The following is a 17,136-nucleotide window of genomic DNA, read 5'->3' as shown; positions in this document are numbered from 1 at the left end:
ATCAAATGCCTCTACTAATGCTAATGTATAAATATAGTGCAAGCGCATCAGAAATACATAGCTATATCTGAATAAATCAGAACATTAGTAAAATGGCATCATTTTAAGTTATATTTCATATTGTGAATACCTTCACAACGAGTTGCCATGATATTGCTCTGCTTCGAATAAGTAATTAACTCCACATTTTATAAGAAATGCCAAATGGTGTATCATGTATTTAGACTCTAAAGGGTTTAGGGCATAAGCCTCAAGCTATGGAAGAGTCTAGACTATGTATAAATATAGTGCAAGTGCATCAGAAATACATAGCTATATCTGAATAAATCAGAATATTAGTAAAACCTAAGGAGAGCACTATATTTATGATACACCATCTGGCATCTCTCATATTGTGGAGTTATACTTCATAACTGTTTTGCCATCATTGCATCACTCGGGTACCTACCCAGCCACCCACCGAAGAAGGGCCAAATAGCCCTGAAACGGTGCCATCTGGGTGGTGGTATCCATCTGAGAATAAGTAACATTAGTCTTCTCCTTAGGTGAAGCATTACTTATTCGAAGTAGAGTAATATCATGGCAACTCGCTGTGAAGGTATTCACAATATGAGATATAACTTAAAACGATGCCGTTTTACTAATATTCTGATTTATTCAGATATAGCTATGTATTTCTGATGCGCTTGCACTATATTTATACGTAGATTATCTACAGGGTTAAATATTTTCAGTAATTCAAAAGCAAATCGGGACCTTCTTGATAATACGGTGAGGTTTCCAAATCCAATCCACCAAAGGGAAAGGTTTAAATTACCAAACAGCAAGCCACTTTCAATGAAATCCCAGTATATGATCTTAACTGCAAGTAAAATAAAGTTAACAAATCATGATAAACTGATTACCCTTCACTCCAACCACATTTATTCTTCTTTTTTTCCCCATATGGATGATTCGCCCTAGTCCAATAGCAAGTTCAGCTTCATGCAAACATCAAACAGAAGGAGTGCACTGTGTTGTATTCAATGATAAACGGAGATAGATCCCAGAGCAACAATAATGATTTCAGTGTACAAGAATGGTATTTAATTTTTGTCTACCCATTAAAAACTGTCAATGAAAGGTAACTTTAGAAATGAAAATACAACTCAAATAAACAGTGAACGGTTCGAAAATTGTAGATCTCTTAAAGTACCATTTATAACTGACACAATATAATAGCGTATCTTAATTTAATTTATTATGATACTCACCTTTTTAAAATCTGCATTGATGTTGGAATAAATTGGATGATAATTTTAAATTAGCATGAATGAGTTAGGATTTAAAAACAGAATTAAATTGTGCGCAAGGAAGTAGAAGTGCACGTCTTCGTCCTTGGTTGTCAATGTTGAAATCTGAAACAATTTAAGTTTGGAAACAGAAGGCCAATAGCCATAACAAGTGGCTTTCGTTTTACACGTCTTCAGTTTGCAATGGTAGAATGAGAGTAAACGCGTGTATTTAAGAAGACTAAGTTCACCATAAGCTCCTGGATACACGTGGGAATCTCAGGTGCATGAGATTCCAGACTGGTGCTATGTTATAGGGTAATTTGGAATTTAATACTTGAAGAGTGGAATGGCGGTGAAACCATTCTATAACTAAGGCTTCATATTGGAAAATTTTGAAGCTGGATTTTAATTTGATAATAGGAATGGCTGAATCTACTAAGGGGTTGTGGTTGTGGGATTGAACATGTGTTGCTAATTCGGTATTGGACTGTCCCGTCCTAAAGCTATTGTAGTGGTAGTACGCACGTGTGCTTGATGTTTTGGTAGAACCGTATTTTGTGGTGTTGCTACAAATGTAGCAAGTGTTACAGTTATTTTGACATTTTATTAAGTAGATGATATTATTCATGTCACTAATGTGGTAATTTTGTGTATCTTTATATGAGTTGAATAATGAACCTAGTTTATTGTAAGATGAGAATGTAAGGGTGATATCAGAACTTTTGAATAAACGGCGGAATTGGTTGGCAAAATTACTATGGTTGGCAAAATTGCCAAAATTGCCATTGAAACCGGGATCTGGGCAGTGGCAGATACTTTAAATAAAACAGCTATATACTCATCCACTGAAGCAATGTGTTTTATTTAGAGTAGTGCCTCTATGACATGAAATTCATGCACTAAGTACCAAACAGTGTACTCAGTGTTATGCAGAGAATTAGGCTATGCCCTTCATCTACAGTAGCATGAAGCTATTATAGTCTAAATCAATGGTTCTAAAACTTTGACTGAAAGATCCCCTTTTAGTTTGAAAAAATATCCATGGACCCCAAACTTAACATAACTGTTTCTATGTTTGTAAATTCTTCCCACTTTTTAAATGTTTATAAGAAATTTCAGACATAATTCACAGACCCACTGGTGTATCACTGTGGACTCCCAAGGGTTCTCGGACCACAGTTTGAGAAACATTGTAGAAATGTTTTCAATGCAGTATTAACAAATCATATCTGTACATATATATGTGTTTTTTTATTTTTTGTTTTTTTTTCGGCCAGTGTGGCAAAAGCTTGTGGCTTCCTTGCACTATATGCTAATACTAATACTCCCTTGAAAGAACCACTGCCACATGGCGAGGCATGGACTCCAACATTGCAGTCCAAAGGTCTATAAACATTACATCCTATAGATCTGCGACAGTCCATGGTGGAGGATCCCAATGCTGGATCTGTCAATCCATATAATCCTAGAGATGTTCTATGGGATTCATATCCAGAAAATTTGGCAGTCATGATAGTGCTTGGAAGTCACATTTGTGTTCAGCACACCACTCCTTAACAATACAGTAAACCCCCGCTATTCGCGGGGGTTACGTTCCTGAGAAATGTCGCGAATACCGAAAACGCAAATACTGAGTTATTGCTCCCATAGTAATAAAGGGGTTCCGTTCCAAAGTATGAAATATATAAGAAAAACTAGTCTAAAATTTTGTCTATGTATGTATTATATGTACCTTCATAATATGACTATGTACATAGACAGTACATAGTGAAATGCAAGCATATGGCATCGAAATGAAAATAAGCAACAATTTAATATTAAATGTAATATTTATTAGAAATTTCAAACAAATCTTTCAAACCAGCGCCTTTGCTAGCTAAAAAACTTATCCCGCCAGTGCTATCACCAGTTTCGCTAAAGTGTTGATAAAGGAGTTTTGCCTTTTCACGAATGATGAGTAAACTTAACGGAATTTTATTTTGAGTTCGGTCTTCTATCCACAGATTTAAAGCTTTTTCCGTTTTTTCTAATTTAACATCACGAGTTACAGAGCAAATTTTTGAAGCAATTAGCGCGTTTTCACGGACACTACGGCGGATTTTTTCTTCCGATTTCTTGATTGATCGTACCGTTGACTCATTGATTTTATAATGTTTTGCCACTGAGGAGACACTTTCACCATTATAAATTTTATCTAAAAACTCAATTTTATTCGCTAATGTCATCACCTTCTTTGATATTTTCACATTTCTCGTTATTCGTAGCCATATTTTTGTAGGGGTTAGAAAGAACTTGTCCACAATAAAGTCACTTTCTTTCGTTAACACACTCGAAAAAGTCTGTTTTACACTGCAAAACGGTAGATTTATCATTTTTTAAACATATCAATTTATAAATTGATAAATTTATTCAATTTATAAGCATATAAATTAAAAGCAAACGACAAAACCTTCTATGACAAGCGCATAACACATACTGAACAAGGATTAGCGAGAAACATCCACGCTCGCGATTTTTTCACCCCTCTCCCCCCACCCACTGAGCGCTGTTTTGACCGGGAATGATAATTTTAGCCACGCCCATGTTTTTTTATGGCGGAAAATATTCACGGCGCTTTAAAATTCACATTTTTTTAGGTTTCATTTTATATTAAATCGGCGATCGCGAATACGCGAAACCGCGAATACAGATACCGCGAATAGCGGGGGTTTACTGTACTGGTAATGTGGCAGGGCACATTATTCTACTAAAAACACTTGTGCTATCAAGGAAGACATTAATTAAAGGAGTGTACCTGATCAGACACAATAGATAGGTAAGGTCTGTGTGCAATTAGGGATATGAAAGCTCCAAGAGATTCCCATGAAAACATCCCTCCCCCTACCCTGCACCAAAATACTGTTGCCATTGCCAGTTTCCATTAGACCATGGTTTGCAGTGATTCTTCCCCAATGCCCTGGTCCAACAGTGTTTATCACCATACCCTTGATCTACTGCCCCAAATGGCATAGCAGCGGGAAATGTGATTCATTAGAAAAGGCAACTTTTTTCCAGTCATCAATGGTCCAATGATGCACATTTAGATGCAAATTTGGGAGCCAGTGGAAATGGGTGGTCATAAGCATGGGTACTTTGACTGGGTGCTTATTCCAAATGCCTATATGGAGGAAGGTTAGTTGGATTGTGGTAAAATACAAGGTATAAGGTATGTTCGGGTCAGACTGCGCCTGGGATTTCTCCCATCTCCGCGTGTGTTAGCATTAGCATTAGTAGAGGTATATGATGCAAGAAAGCAAGCTTATGCAGCATCAGCCAAAAAAAAAAAAAAAAAGAAAAAACAAAAAACTTCCACTTTACCCCTCCATTTGTTTGAAATGCCTGTCCAGCTGAGCCTTAAATTTATTTAGGCTATCAACTTCCACGACAAGGGATGGAAGTCTGTTCCACGAACCAACTACCACTGCTAAAGGCAAATTTCTGCACGTTTATCCTACATCTGTCCTTCCTCAATTTGAATTTATGCCCTCTCAGGTGATTATTCTGAGCAAGAGGAAGAATCCCATCAGAATTAAGCTGCTCAAGCCATTCAAGGCTTTATACACCTCTATCAGATCACCTTGCTGGTGACTAGTCTCCTGACACTGTAATTTGCAAAACTTAAGCCTTTCTTTGTAAGAGTAACCCTTTGTTCTATTCACTAATCTTGTTGCCCTTCTCTGTACTCGTTCCAGCAGCTTTACATCCTTCTTGAAATGAGGCCTCCAGACCTGTATACAGTACTCAAGGTGTGGCCTGACCACTACCTTATACAAGGGAATAATCACCTCCTTATCCCTGCTAGAAAAATTCCTGTATATCATTGACAAGACACCATGAGCTACTCTTGCAGCCCGTCTGCACTGCTCAGAGAACTTTATATCTGCCTGCACAAATACCCCCAGGTCCTTTTCATTCTCTACCACTGTCAGTGTAGTACCACAGAGTTGATACATTGCTCTGGGGTTGCTGTTTCCCATATGTAGTACTTTACATTTGTCAATGTTAAACTTCATTTGCCACCTCTCAGCCCATCTGCTCAACCTTTCCAGATCCTGTTGCAGCAGCATAGTGTCAGTAGTGTCCTTGAAAACCCTGCCAACCTTCGTATCATCTGCAAACTTGGACATTAAGCTTGATATACCATCATCAATATCATTTATAAATACAGAAAACAATAATGGACCCAACACTGAACCCTGAGGGACTCCACTAATAACATTAGTCCACGATGAGCAGTGTCCATTGATTACCACTCTCTGTCTTCTTCCCCTCAATCACCCCTTTATCCATAGCAGCAATTTGCCTCCAATGCCACACTGCTCCAATTTGTGCAGCAGTCTTCCATATGCAACAGTATCAAAAGCCTTTCTTAGATCCAAATATATAATATCAAAGTTATTCCCTGCATCCAGTTCTTTTGTGACTGCATCATAGTATCCAATCAAATTGGTCAGGGAAGACTTCCCCTTAACAAAACCATGCTGTGTCCGAACTATAACTGAAGTCTTGTCTAGATGATCCTTGAGTGCTTCTTTAACCAGTGCCTCCATTAATTTTCCTGGAACAGACATTAAACTCACGTCTATAATTACATGTGTCAGCTTGTGATCCTCCTTTGTGAATTGGGGTCACATTTGCACATCTCCTGTCTATGGGTACCTCCTCTGAGTCCAAGGAAGCTCTCATAATTATGGCTAAGGGTTTGCTTACTTCCTTTGCTGCCTCCTTTAATATAACTGGATAGATCCTATCCACCCCTGGTGCCTTTTTTGTGTTTATCTTCAACAGTTTCTCCTCCACTTTACTCTCAGTTATTACAAGATTCTCTAGCTTACCGCCAGAGTTGAATACACCTCTGGCATTCCTCTCGCTGAATAACTCCTCATGTGTGAATGTCGATGCAAAATATTCATTTAGTTTGTTAGCTACCTGAGCAGGATCATCAACAGTTGACCCATCGATATCAAGTGGACCAATCTGATTCATCCCCTTCCTTCTAGAGTTTACATAAGTAAAGAACTCTTTGCTGTTTTTCTTTGCATCCCTTGCCAAAGATTTCTCGTAATCTGCCTTTGCCTGCCTAACATCCTTTGTAACTTGGTTACAGATCAACTTGTATCTATCATAGGCTTCTGTGTCACGTGTTAATTTATATGTATCCCATGCATTTTTCTTCTCTGTCATATGTCTCATTAGTTCATCTGACATCCATTTAGGCCTAAACCTTGAACAATATTTCTTAGTTGGTATGTAAAGCCTAGTACCTTCCAAGATAAGTTCTTTGAATGCTTCCCATTTTGAATTTGCTGTTGGTGTTCGCTGTATTGAGGATGGTGCACTGTCAAGCCAGAGACTTGAAAGTGTGTGGGCCCTGTCTGTGCAGTGTGATGTGTTGTGCCCATTGTTTGTCCGGCTTATTTGCCGCCAGGTCCCTAGTGGGGTCCGACGTTGCCCATACCTCGCCACGTGGAGGCTAGCCAGGTGTGTCCAGAATCATGACAAGTTGCTCTGGCAGGTTCTGCCAGCTAGTTTCCTGGGATTTCAGGGGCTAGGAGCTAAAAAAAAAAAAAAAAAAAAAAAAATATATATATATATATATATATATATATCGCTTTTTTTTTACGTTGATTCTTAATAAGTTTGCTGTTAGCAAATCGCTGGTTGTGGTTGAATGCTAGAGAGATGTGTTAAAAGGCCTAATAGGTTAGGCAGAATTTTGTTATTAAATTTAGACGTAAATTTAGATGAAAGATAAAAGTGGGAGGGAGGGGAGGCTGAAGACTGGGGGGGTAGAAGTAGAAGTAAGGGGTCGATAGAGGAGATGACCCCTACTAGACAGTATTGCATGCCCATGCCACACCAGAGGGAAGTTTGTATGGCGGGTGGGGGAGATGAAGAAGAGTTATCTCCCCCTGCCATGGATAAGGTATACAGGTAGAGTGGGGGAAGAGGCTGAAGACTGGGGTGTGAAAGGCAGAAGCATGGGGAACGATAGTGAAGGCGACTCCAGGTGGTCAGTGGGAAGGCCCATGCCTCACCATGCGAAGAGATGGGTCAGCAGGGGAGGGAAGAAAACAGAGCATGTCTCCTCTCCCTCCTGCCCGGGATAGCGAATTTAAGGTGAATAGGGCAAAGGTACCCCATTCAGCTCGCCATATAGCATTTGGCAGCAGAGCTGCTGGTGGTCCTATTCCGTTCCCAGGAGCAATCAGACCGAAGCATGATCGTTCATGGGATGGTTCCCGTCAGTTCTGCAGTCTTTACAGTCAAAAGGTCCAGGTTTACTTGTCGGTGTTTGTGGAGTCTTTCTTGTTTCATTTCCCATCCATGTGGTGTTTGCGTCAATGTTGTTTATAGAGTCATTTCTTATTGATTCGACTTTAGGTCCACTTCAGGGTTTAGTGCCTTGATTATCGGAGGCCATTGGGTTTCAGGCATCTTCCGCGGGACGATTTCCTTCGAGGTTTGTTCATTTCCTTATTGTGTCAGTGGTTGGTTGCGGTTCCCTGGGTTAAGAGCTCTCCGTCTTGTGAACAGGGCCAGTGCATAGCTGGAGAAAGCCTGATATTCTTTCCTGGTGTCCAAGATGTGGTGCTGCTGGCCGTATGACAGATACTGTATTTTGGTGATGAATGCACTGCGGAGGTCGTCATGCAGCTGGTAATCGTGCATGAGGTGCTGCCAGCTCTCCAGCCCCCCGCAGGTGCAGGTGGGATCTTCCTGTATTCCAAGTAGGGATAGCTCTGCATTCAGAGCTCCATGTCCTGTCAGTAGGTATGTTACTTGTAAGCCAGGGGAAAACCAGGGTGGGAAGTTCGGAAAAACCCGGCCAATGTTGGGCAGAAACTTTCTGATGATTTTGCCTTTTTGCGAGGTGGCCCATCTATCCTGCCACATCTGTAGCAGGTGAGCATGCAACTTTTTCTTTTCCATAGTCGTGCTATTGATGATGTCGGTGGTGAATCCCAAACATGTCTGTGGGACACCCCTGTCCAGGTGGTGCGTGAGGTCCCGTCGAACAATCTCTAAGTCCAGTGGAAGGACACCAGCACGGACTTGCAGGGCATGTATGCTCACTGTGCTGCAAGCTCGAGTAATGGTCAGAAGGATTGATCGGTGAATCGAGTCAATAATTCGTTTATTGACAACAGTTGTGGCTTTGTGATACCATGCGCCAGATGCATACGTGACTATTGGGGTGAAGATGGTTTTAAAGAAAAGACGTAGCACCCATCTATCTAGACCCCAGTCTCTGTGAGTGAATCTGGCAACCAATGCAGATATCGTCTGACTTTTGTGTGCAAGTATTTAAGGTGGTTCTGAAATGATAGATTCGGATCTAGAATCATGCCTAGGTACTTTAGTTGCTTTGAGAATTTAATTGTTTTCTGGTCAGTCTTGATTTGTGGAGGCCGCCTGAGGTTGAGGCACCCCTTGAGCAGAATGAAGTTTGTCTTTGCAGGGGATATTCTAAGTTGATTTTGCTTTGCCCATTCCTGAAGGGTGGACAGAGTCCGGTTTGCCAATGTCACCAGTTGTGCCCTTGAGTCCGCTGACACTGTTAGTAAGAGGTCGTCAGCAAAGGCCTGTGATTTTACCTCGTCAAGGTCTATGGCTAGGAAGGAGTCCATTACTATGTTCCACAGTAGTGGTCTAAGGACCGAACCCTGTGGACAGCCGCGAAATGTATTCTTGGAGAGTGTCCCATAGGGAGCAACACAACAATCCTGATGGATCTGTTTGTGAGGTAGCTCTTGATGACGCTGTAGAGGTTGCCTGGGATCCCAGCAACCCGAAGCCTTGCCAAGACGCTAGGCCACCAAAGTGGCCGAGCGTCTTGGCATCTGTGTCGAATGCCCCAGAAAAGTCCACAGCAATCACAAGGAAATACTTCTTGGTGCATCTTCTTACTTGGTCTTGTAGGTGTGTTAAGGCATCCATGGCTGAGCAACCCTGCCTGAAGCCAAATTGGTTGGGTGAGGCCAGGCAAGCCCTGTCATAATATTGCTGTATTTGGCCATACAGGAGGCGTTCGAGTAGTTTACTTGCAACTGTGAGAAGTGCGATTGGTCTGTATGACTCTGGGAGATGTGGTGGTTTGGTTGGATTTTTCAGGATTAGTTTGACATTTGCTTTCTTCCACGAGGCCGGGAAGGTGCCACAGTGAAGACAGAGGTTGAGCAACAGGTTCGGGGCACACTCGACTGTCTTTTTGATGATTTTGGGCTCCAAAAGGTCCGGTCCAGGGCATTTATTTCCCCTAATGAGGGTGGCAGCACTGCTGAGCTCCTCCACGGTGAAGTGAGGTTCTGTCGTTGCTGTTTGATAGCTTTCATTTTCTAAACAGAGTTGGATCTGCTCTGCTGTCTCCAGTTGTATAGCTGGGTGGAAGACTGTGTCCAGGATATTGGAAATGGTCTGCTCCCAGGTTGTGGACATGCCTCCTTGGGTCAATATGGTGGCGGAAATAACTTCTCCTCGGGGGAGTTTATTCACGGTCAGTTTGTAGACAATTCCCCAGGGGTTCTCGTTTCCCATAGTGGAGATCAGGTGCTCCCAAGATTGCTGTTTACAGCTTCTGATTTGGGCTATGTAAGTGTTCCTTGCTTCTTTGTAGCGTTGTCAGAGTACTTCGACCTCCATCGTCGGCCAGGAGCGCCTGGCCCACTGAAAGGCCTTTCTTCTGGTTTGTGTTTCTTTCCGGAGTCGTTGCAGTTCTAGGTTCCACCATGGCACAGCCCCAGGGGTTGGATTTTTCTTTTTAATAGCGATGTTGCTTGTGTGTGTTATGATCTCTGTTATCTTGCTTTGGAGGTGATCTGGGTCTTCGAGGCACTCAAGCTCCCTCTGTTTCTGTTATATGCTGGTTTTTAAGGTACTTTGGACGAGTTCCCAATTTGATTTGGATATGGAGTATCTGTGAGTGGTTTGTCTAGCTGCAGGTACCCAAGTCAGTGATCTGTTGAGTTGGAACATAATGGCTCGATGATCGGACGTTGTCCAGGCCTCTTGGACGGAGCAGTCGGTAGTATTATTAGCAATGTTCCTGGAAGTCAAGGTGACATCTATGGTGACCTCCCACAGTGTATTACTGAATGTGGGCAGATTGTTTGGTTGGTTAACACTGTCAACGTTGAATTTGCAAGGAACTCTTCCAATATAGTTCCGTTTCTGGTGCCATGTCTGTTTGGGTGTGACTATGCCACATTGATGACCAGCAGTTCACACTGCTGGTCGTCTCCTGAATGATCAGCAGTGTTTCCTAAGTACTGTACTAATACTACACAATAAAGTCTATGGTCAGCCATTCCATCATTTTACATCTATTAGCTCATACAAGGCAGGGTACCCTACATTCAACACAACCACTGATGAGGTGTGGGCACCCACCATTGGCACAGTGACTGCTGCTATGTCTACTATCCATCCACTCTTGGAACACCTTAACTACAGCACCCCATGAACAGCTTTAAAGATTCTCAGTTCCGATAATACTGCTATCCTTCAACCAGTATCTGACAATCATCCCTTCATCAAAGTCCATCATGTTGATCAAGTACTTCATCGAATTCCTTGCTCATGTCAATCACTCACTTCATATGGACCACATGCCACAAATCTGGAGTATCACATTTACCAGTTCTTATTGTGCAGAAAAGGAATGACCGAAAGGAAAACCATAATAGGCATACTGTTTTAACCGGACAATGTGTGTGTGTGTGTGTGTGTGTGTACACATATGCATTCATACATATTTGGCCCCATCATGAAAAAACGTGTAATGCGCACACATGCACGAGGTGGACAAAACAACGGAAACACCTGATATGAAAGTGGTAGTTTTTGTAATGGGTGTATGATGTATTTATGAACATGCAGTGATGTTTTTTTTTTTTTTTTCTCCTGCAGGTAGTACTGTGAAGGAAAGGTGATAGAAGCTGATGTTTATTTAGTATTGATATAAAAAGGTATATGAAGAAAATGAATGACCTGTCTGAATTCCAAAGAGGTGCAATATTCCTCAAAGAGGTCAATTGTTGGTGAATGTTTAGTATAGGCATCAGTGAATAAAAGTGTTGATTTGTTTAAAGTATCCAGAGCAACCTGTATTGAAAGTAATGGTTGCAATCACCAAACATTCACCAGAAACTGAAAACATAAAACTACTGAAATTAAAGTGTGTGCCAGCAATCCAGTTTCTAGCAAAACAGTTCAGCGAAAACTTCACAGAGCTCAAATTTATGGTAGATCTGCTATTACCAAGCCACTAACTACTAATAGTAATGTTAGAAAGAGGATGCAGTGGTGTTAAGGAGCACAAAAACTGGACACTTGATGGATTGGAAGTGTGTCATATTTTCAAACGAATCATTCACACTTTTTCCAACAGGAAGAGTTTACATTTGCAAAATGCCAAAGGAAGCACATCATCCAGACTGTCTTGTGCCAATCGTCAAAAATGGAGGAGGATCAATAAGGGTTTGAACACTGTTCTCTAGGTCCTGTCATCATCCTGAATTTCTTTTTTTTTTTTATGAAAACCCCAAACACGAAAGGTATCAAAACCTATAGTACTTAGTACCGTGCATGGGTTGAAGGAGAAGTACGGGGGATGCCGGAAACTTTGCTCTAGAGACTAAACATGGGTTTCACCACTTCAAGCCTCCAATAAGCAAAGTGGTGGTATTTCACCGGTTGATGAAAGTCATCTACTGTCGCTGATTACCTTAATGTGTAAACATTGTTTCCTACAAAGCATGATATGTTTCGATATGATCACACACACACACTTGGAATGAAACTGAAGCTACTCATCTCCCATGGCCTATAAAATCACCAAACTTAAATGTTATTAAGCAACCGTTTGCATATTTGGAGAGGATAGGGCAGATTTCCTCCATGAAGAATGGTGCAATATTCGTCATAAGACAGTTCAAGATTTATCTAAATCTATTCCACATAGAGTAAAAGCTGTTTTAAAAGCAAAGGATGGCCCAACACATATCAGTGCATAGCTGTAACACTTATCACAAGCGTTTCCATTATTTTGTTGTTGTTGTTGTTATTTGGTTTTTAGGAGCAATAGCAACTAAGGCCATATTGCTCTGGAGATATGCGTTGGTCATTTCCTGACCTTTCCGCATCCTCCATATTTGGTGGTCATAGGCTCGAATCCCGGTCTAATCAAGAAGCATGTGCTACGCACTGCTGCTCCTGCCCACCTGGCACAGAGGTGCCCCATTACTTTGTCCACCACCTGTATGTGTATAAATATATATATGATATGCATCCTCTTCACAAAAAAAGTTAAGCAGAATGCTTTCCTTCATACTAGAAATTGTCACAATGACAGAAAAAGTTAACATATTGGGACAACAGGATATACTATAAATTAAGATTTTATGAATATACTAAATACAGCAGTTTATTTTCCAAGATATTTAAAATAAATAATACCTTACGTACAAGTTAGTGTAATAGTCATTATTTCTGTAGATAGCCAACTAATTAAGTGGTTACAAATTGGCATCATTTAAGTATCATATTTATCATGATACTTAAGTATCATTTAATCTCATATTGTGATTACCTTCACAACGAGTTACCATGATATTGCACTACCTTGAATAAGTAATGCTTTACCATAGGAGAAGACTATTGCTACTTATTCTCGGCGGATATCACTACCCACATGGCACCGTTTTGGAGCTTATTGGCTCCTCATCGGTGGGTGCCCTGTTGTTGCAATGATGACAGCCCAGTTGCAAAGTATAACTCCACAATATGAGAGATGCCTGATGGTGTAAGTAATTTAGATTGGTGTAAGTAATGCTTCACCATAGCATTACTTATTTGAGGTAGTGCAATATCATGGTAACTCGTGAAGATATTCACAATATGAGATATACTAAAATGATGCCAATTTGTAACTGCTTAAGTAGTTGGCTACATACAGAAATGAAACTACTGCACTAATTCAATACATAAGTTAACTTTTTTTCATAACCTGAGGCTCTTGCTCTAAATTTATGTTGTTGTTGGTTTTTAGGCGCATTAGCCACTAAGGCCATATTGCTCCAGGGATATGTGGTGGTCATTCCCTGACTTTTCCCTATCCTCCGTATTTGGTGGTCATGGGCTCAAACCCTGGTCTAATCAAGAAGCGTGTGCTATGCACTGTTGCTCCTGCCCACGGAGGTGCCAAAAAATTATGTTGTACTCTAAATTACCTTACCCTTAGGCATCTCTCATATTGTGGAGTTATACTTCGCAACTGGGTTGTCATCATTGCAACACCAGAGTACCTGCCTAACCACCGATGAGGAACCAATAAGCTCCAAAACAGTGCTGTATGGATGGTGGTATCTGCCGAGAATAAGTAATAATAGTCTTCTCCTATGGTGAAGCATTATTTATTTGAGGTAGTGCAATATCATGGTAACTCGTTGTGAAGGTATTCACAATATGAAATATACTTAATGATGCCAATTCATAACTACTTAAATAGTTGGCTATGCACAGAAATGATTGCACTAACTTGTACGTAAGTTAACTTCTTTCATAACCTAAGGATCTAGCCCTAAATTACATTGTAATAAATAATAGCTTAAGTTTTATTTATATGGATCTTCAAAATACATATTAAATAGGAACATATCATATACTTGTTTTGAGGTAATCACAATATGAGATGTACTTGTTTTGAATATTGTAATTAACAATTTTTTAAAGCAGACAGGAATTAGAAGTGTACAATTCAATTTAAATCAGAAGGATAAGAATTAAAAATCAATTCATTTGAATATAAGGACAATTATCCTTTCTGAAATGTGACAACTGACTGTTGGGGATTTCTGTATTCAAGCAAAGTTTTTTTCAGCTGGCTGGCATTTCTGAGCTGCATATTAAAGTATTAAATTAACTTAGGTAAATAACTTATTTTGAAGTGTAAATGTTTGAAATCACAATAAACATTCTCAAAACTGTTTTACATTTTAAAAATCCAAATAGTGATCTGGCTTTACAGAAAGCCTAAAAATTGTTAATACAAAAATAAAATTTTATCATCAGCACAAAATCAAATTGTATTACCTGCACGCTAGCTAAATGCAACATTGTCAAAGCTTCTAAATAAATTAAGTGGTGCCTTTTACAAAGGGAAATGCTTCTTGTCAGTGATGGTATTGCCATAGCATAGTTTGAAGACTGACAAAAAAATTCTGCTTCCAATAAAAGAGCCCTAAACAAAGGTACAACGTAAGAGATTTGACTATTAAAAATACAAGTAGTAATTTTTACCAAGTTTCTGATATTCAGCAAGTGTGAGAATTATAAAAACAGAAAATAAAAATAGAAAACATAATAATGATTACAGCTGTTATATAGTGCTAATTTTTAATAACATAAATCCCAGAACACATTATCACCACATTTTCATATTCCATGAATCTCAATTTAATAAATTACCAGCATTTAGCATAAGAATTGATATGGCCACCCATATCAATTGGATGCATTGCCTTAAATTTTGTGTTTCATAACTAAGAGCATAACATTTTTGTTGACATTACACTATATTTCCATAGGCTGTAATTTTTTGGAAAATATATGTAAAGGAAGGTTGTTCCATGGTACAGTAGCAGAAGGGATAGATGACAAGGAGGACAGAGAAAGTTGGTTCTATGACTGGTTGCAACATGTGTTTTGATAAGTTTAAAAGAGTGTAGTGGAATTACAGATGCCAATTCCAAAGACCAGACATAGGAGTGGCTACAGAAACGGCAAGCAGCAGAAACTGTATGTCTATGGGACAGTATGGAGAGACTATGTAGGAGATAGGTCATTGATTAACTTGACCATCATGTTTTTAATAATATTCAAGAGGTTTTTCAAAACATTTGGGGTGACATCCAAGATACAAGTGTAATACTCCAATGAAGGGCAGATTTTGCATTATCAGAGAGTGACTATTTCCAGAAGAAAAATAACACTAATAATGAAAAATAAAACCTAGTTTTTCCTTTTTTTTTCTTTCTTTTTGATTCAGAAGAAGGATTTGTCATATGCTCATGTCAAGACAGATTTAGAGGATTGGGTAATTTCTAACAGAGATATGCCATCTTGTTGAAAATTCTCAGTGTGATCAAAGATGACCATAGTAGTAGAAGGAGGCTTTTTTTTGGTGAGAAATAAGACATGACTGAATTTTAGAAGGACTGATGTTAAGTTTTCTTCACTCAATTAGACAATTATTTGGAGACTGGCATTTAAGGAATTGGTGATAAATATTTGAGAAGCTGGTGCTGTTGCAAAACAAGGTTCCTCAAATTAGAAGGTAGAATTCAGTGATTCCATAGTTTTGCTAATGACAGTCCATCATCAGCTAAACTATGGTACTAGAATTTCCAGTCAGTGGAAAAAGGTCATTAATATGTGAGGCTAAAAATGGGAGAAAGAATTGAACCTTGGAGAACACACCAGCGTTAATTGGAAAGCTACAACCAGAGAGAAAAATTTGCTATCCAAGTGCAAAAAATGGGACACAAATCCATAAGATGAGAAGATTTTTAGAAGGCTTTCATGCTAAACTTGATCAAAATGCTTAGAAAGGTAAAGGGCAAATGACTGAGTTCCAGAGAATTTTCATCAAATTTTTCAGGGATGAGCAACATAAATCAATATGAACAGTGGAACAACACTGATAGAATCTATAATGGGAATTCTGATCAGATGGAAAATAGAAAGTTTTAAGAGTTGGTAGTTGTATTTCTCCATTACTTTGGAAAGAGTAAAGGTAAGTGCAATGAGGCAATAACTGGAAGGGAGGAATTTGCAGGATGGATATGAGCTAATTTCCAATCAGAAGGAAAAGGCAAGGAGAATAACAGAGATACAAAATGATCAAGCTAGACCAGAGATGAAAGCAAGAAAAGAAATGCTATCAGAACTGAGTTTTCATGACATCAAGATTGTTCAGAATTCTTCAACAATCCTTCTGTTGAAAATCCATGGAATGCACTGAATGGAGCTTGTTTTGAAGGGCAGGGGGTAATTTTCCAAGATCATAATACAATAGCAATAAAGTAGGATGCTAATAAATCAGCTTTATCTTTAGCTCAGAAGGTAACAAATGGATAAAAATTGTGACCAACAGCTTTTGCAAGAGAACAAAATGCTAACCTACCATTTGGAAAAGACAGAAATTTTTTATTCTTAGCCTGTCAAAATTGAGTTTGGATTGATTACTAATTCTTTCACAGAAAATGAAGCTGCAGATCTGGATATAAGTCATTTGTGACATGCTACATTCTTACTTTGATCAGCCATAGCATACTTATTGGAAAACAAATGTTCGGATAAAGGATGAAATTTTATAAATTTCACTTTTGGAAGAATAATTTCACTGATATAATTAGGACAAAAATTAGTATCAATAATAATCCAACCAAGGAAATGGGGGAAATAGAAATCAAGCAGATCATAGAATGTAAAATGAGAGAGAGAGAGAGAGAGAGAGAGAGAGAGAGAGAGAGAGAGAGAGAGAGAGAGAGAGAGAGAGAGAGAGAGAGAGAGAGAGAGAGAGAGAGAGAGAGAGAGAGAGAGAGAGGGGGGGATTCCATTGGTTGGATAAGAGACTATTAACAAGTTGAAATCTGAGGTGCCTAGAGGACTACAAACATTGTCTGTTTATTTGATAGAACATTGGTGAGGAAAAGATCAAGAGTTTTGGCTGTATTATTAGGTTTGTCTGGCATTTCAAAAGGTAAATGAACAAGCTGTGTAAGTTCATTAGTAATTACAAGCCTCAGCATCTCGACCAGTT

General features: G+C 39.4%; 1 protein-coding gene across 3 annotated transcripts in view; it reads right to left on the bottom strand.

Annotated features, from left to right (window-relative positions):
- The window catches only part of ida (anaphase promoting complex subunit 5 ida), a 435,748-nt gene that overhangs the window by 99,902 nt on the left and 318,710 nt on the right, over positions 1–17,136 (bottom strand). For all 3 annotated transcript variants that reach the window (XM_090371999.1, XM_090372001.1, XM_090372000.1), the window contains exon 16: positions 14,406–14,553. In XM_090371999.1, the coding sequence (XP_090228125.1) occupies positions 14,406–14,553 (148 nt within the window). The remainder of the gene's footprint in view (positions 1–14,405; positions 14,554–17,136) is intronic.

The sequence above is a fragment of the Mastigoproctus giganteus genome, chromosome 4 (genome assembly GCF_048544385.1).
Source record: "Mastigoproctus giganteus isolate SK-2022 chromosome 4, ASM4854438v1, whole genome shotgun sequence".
Classification (NCBI taxonomy): domain Eukaryota; kingdom Metazoa; phylum Arthropoda; class Arachnida; order Uropygi; family Thelyphonidae; genus Mastigoproctus; species Mastigoproctus giganteus.
The sequence above is the reverse complement of the archived record's forward strand: the minus strand, read 5'-3'. Positions and strand labels throughout refer to the sequence as shown.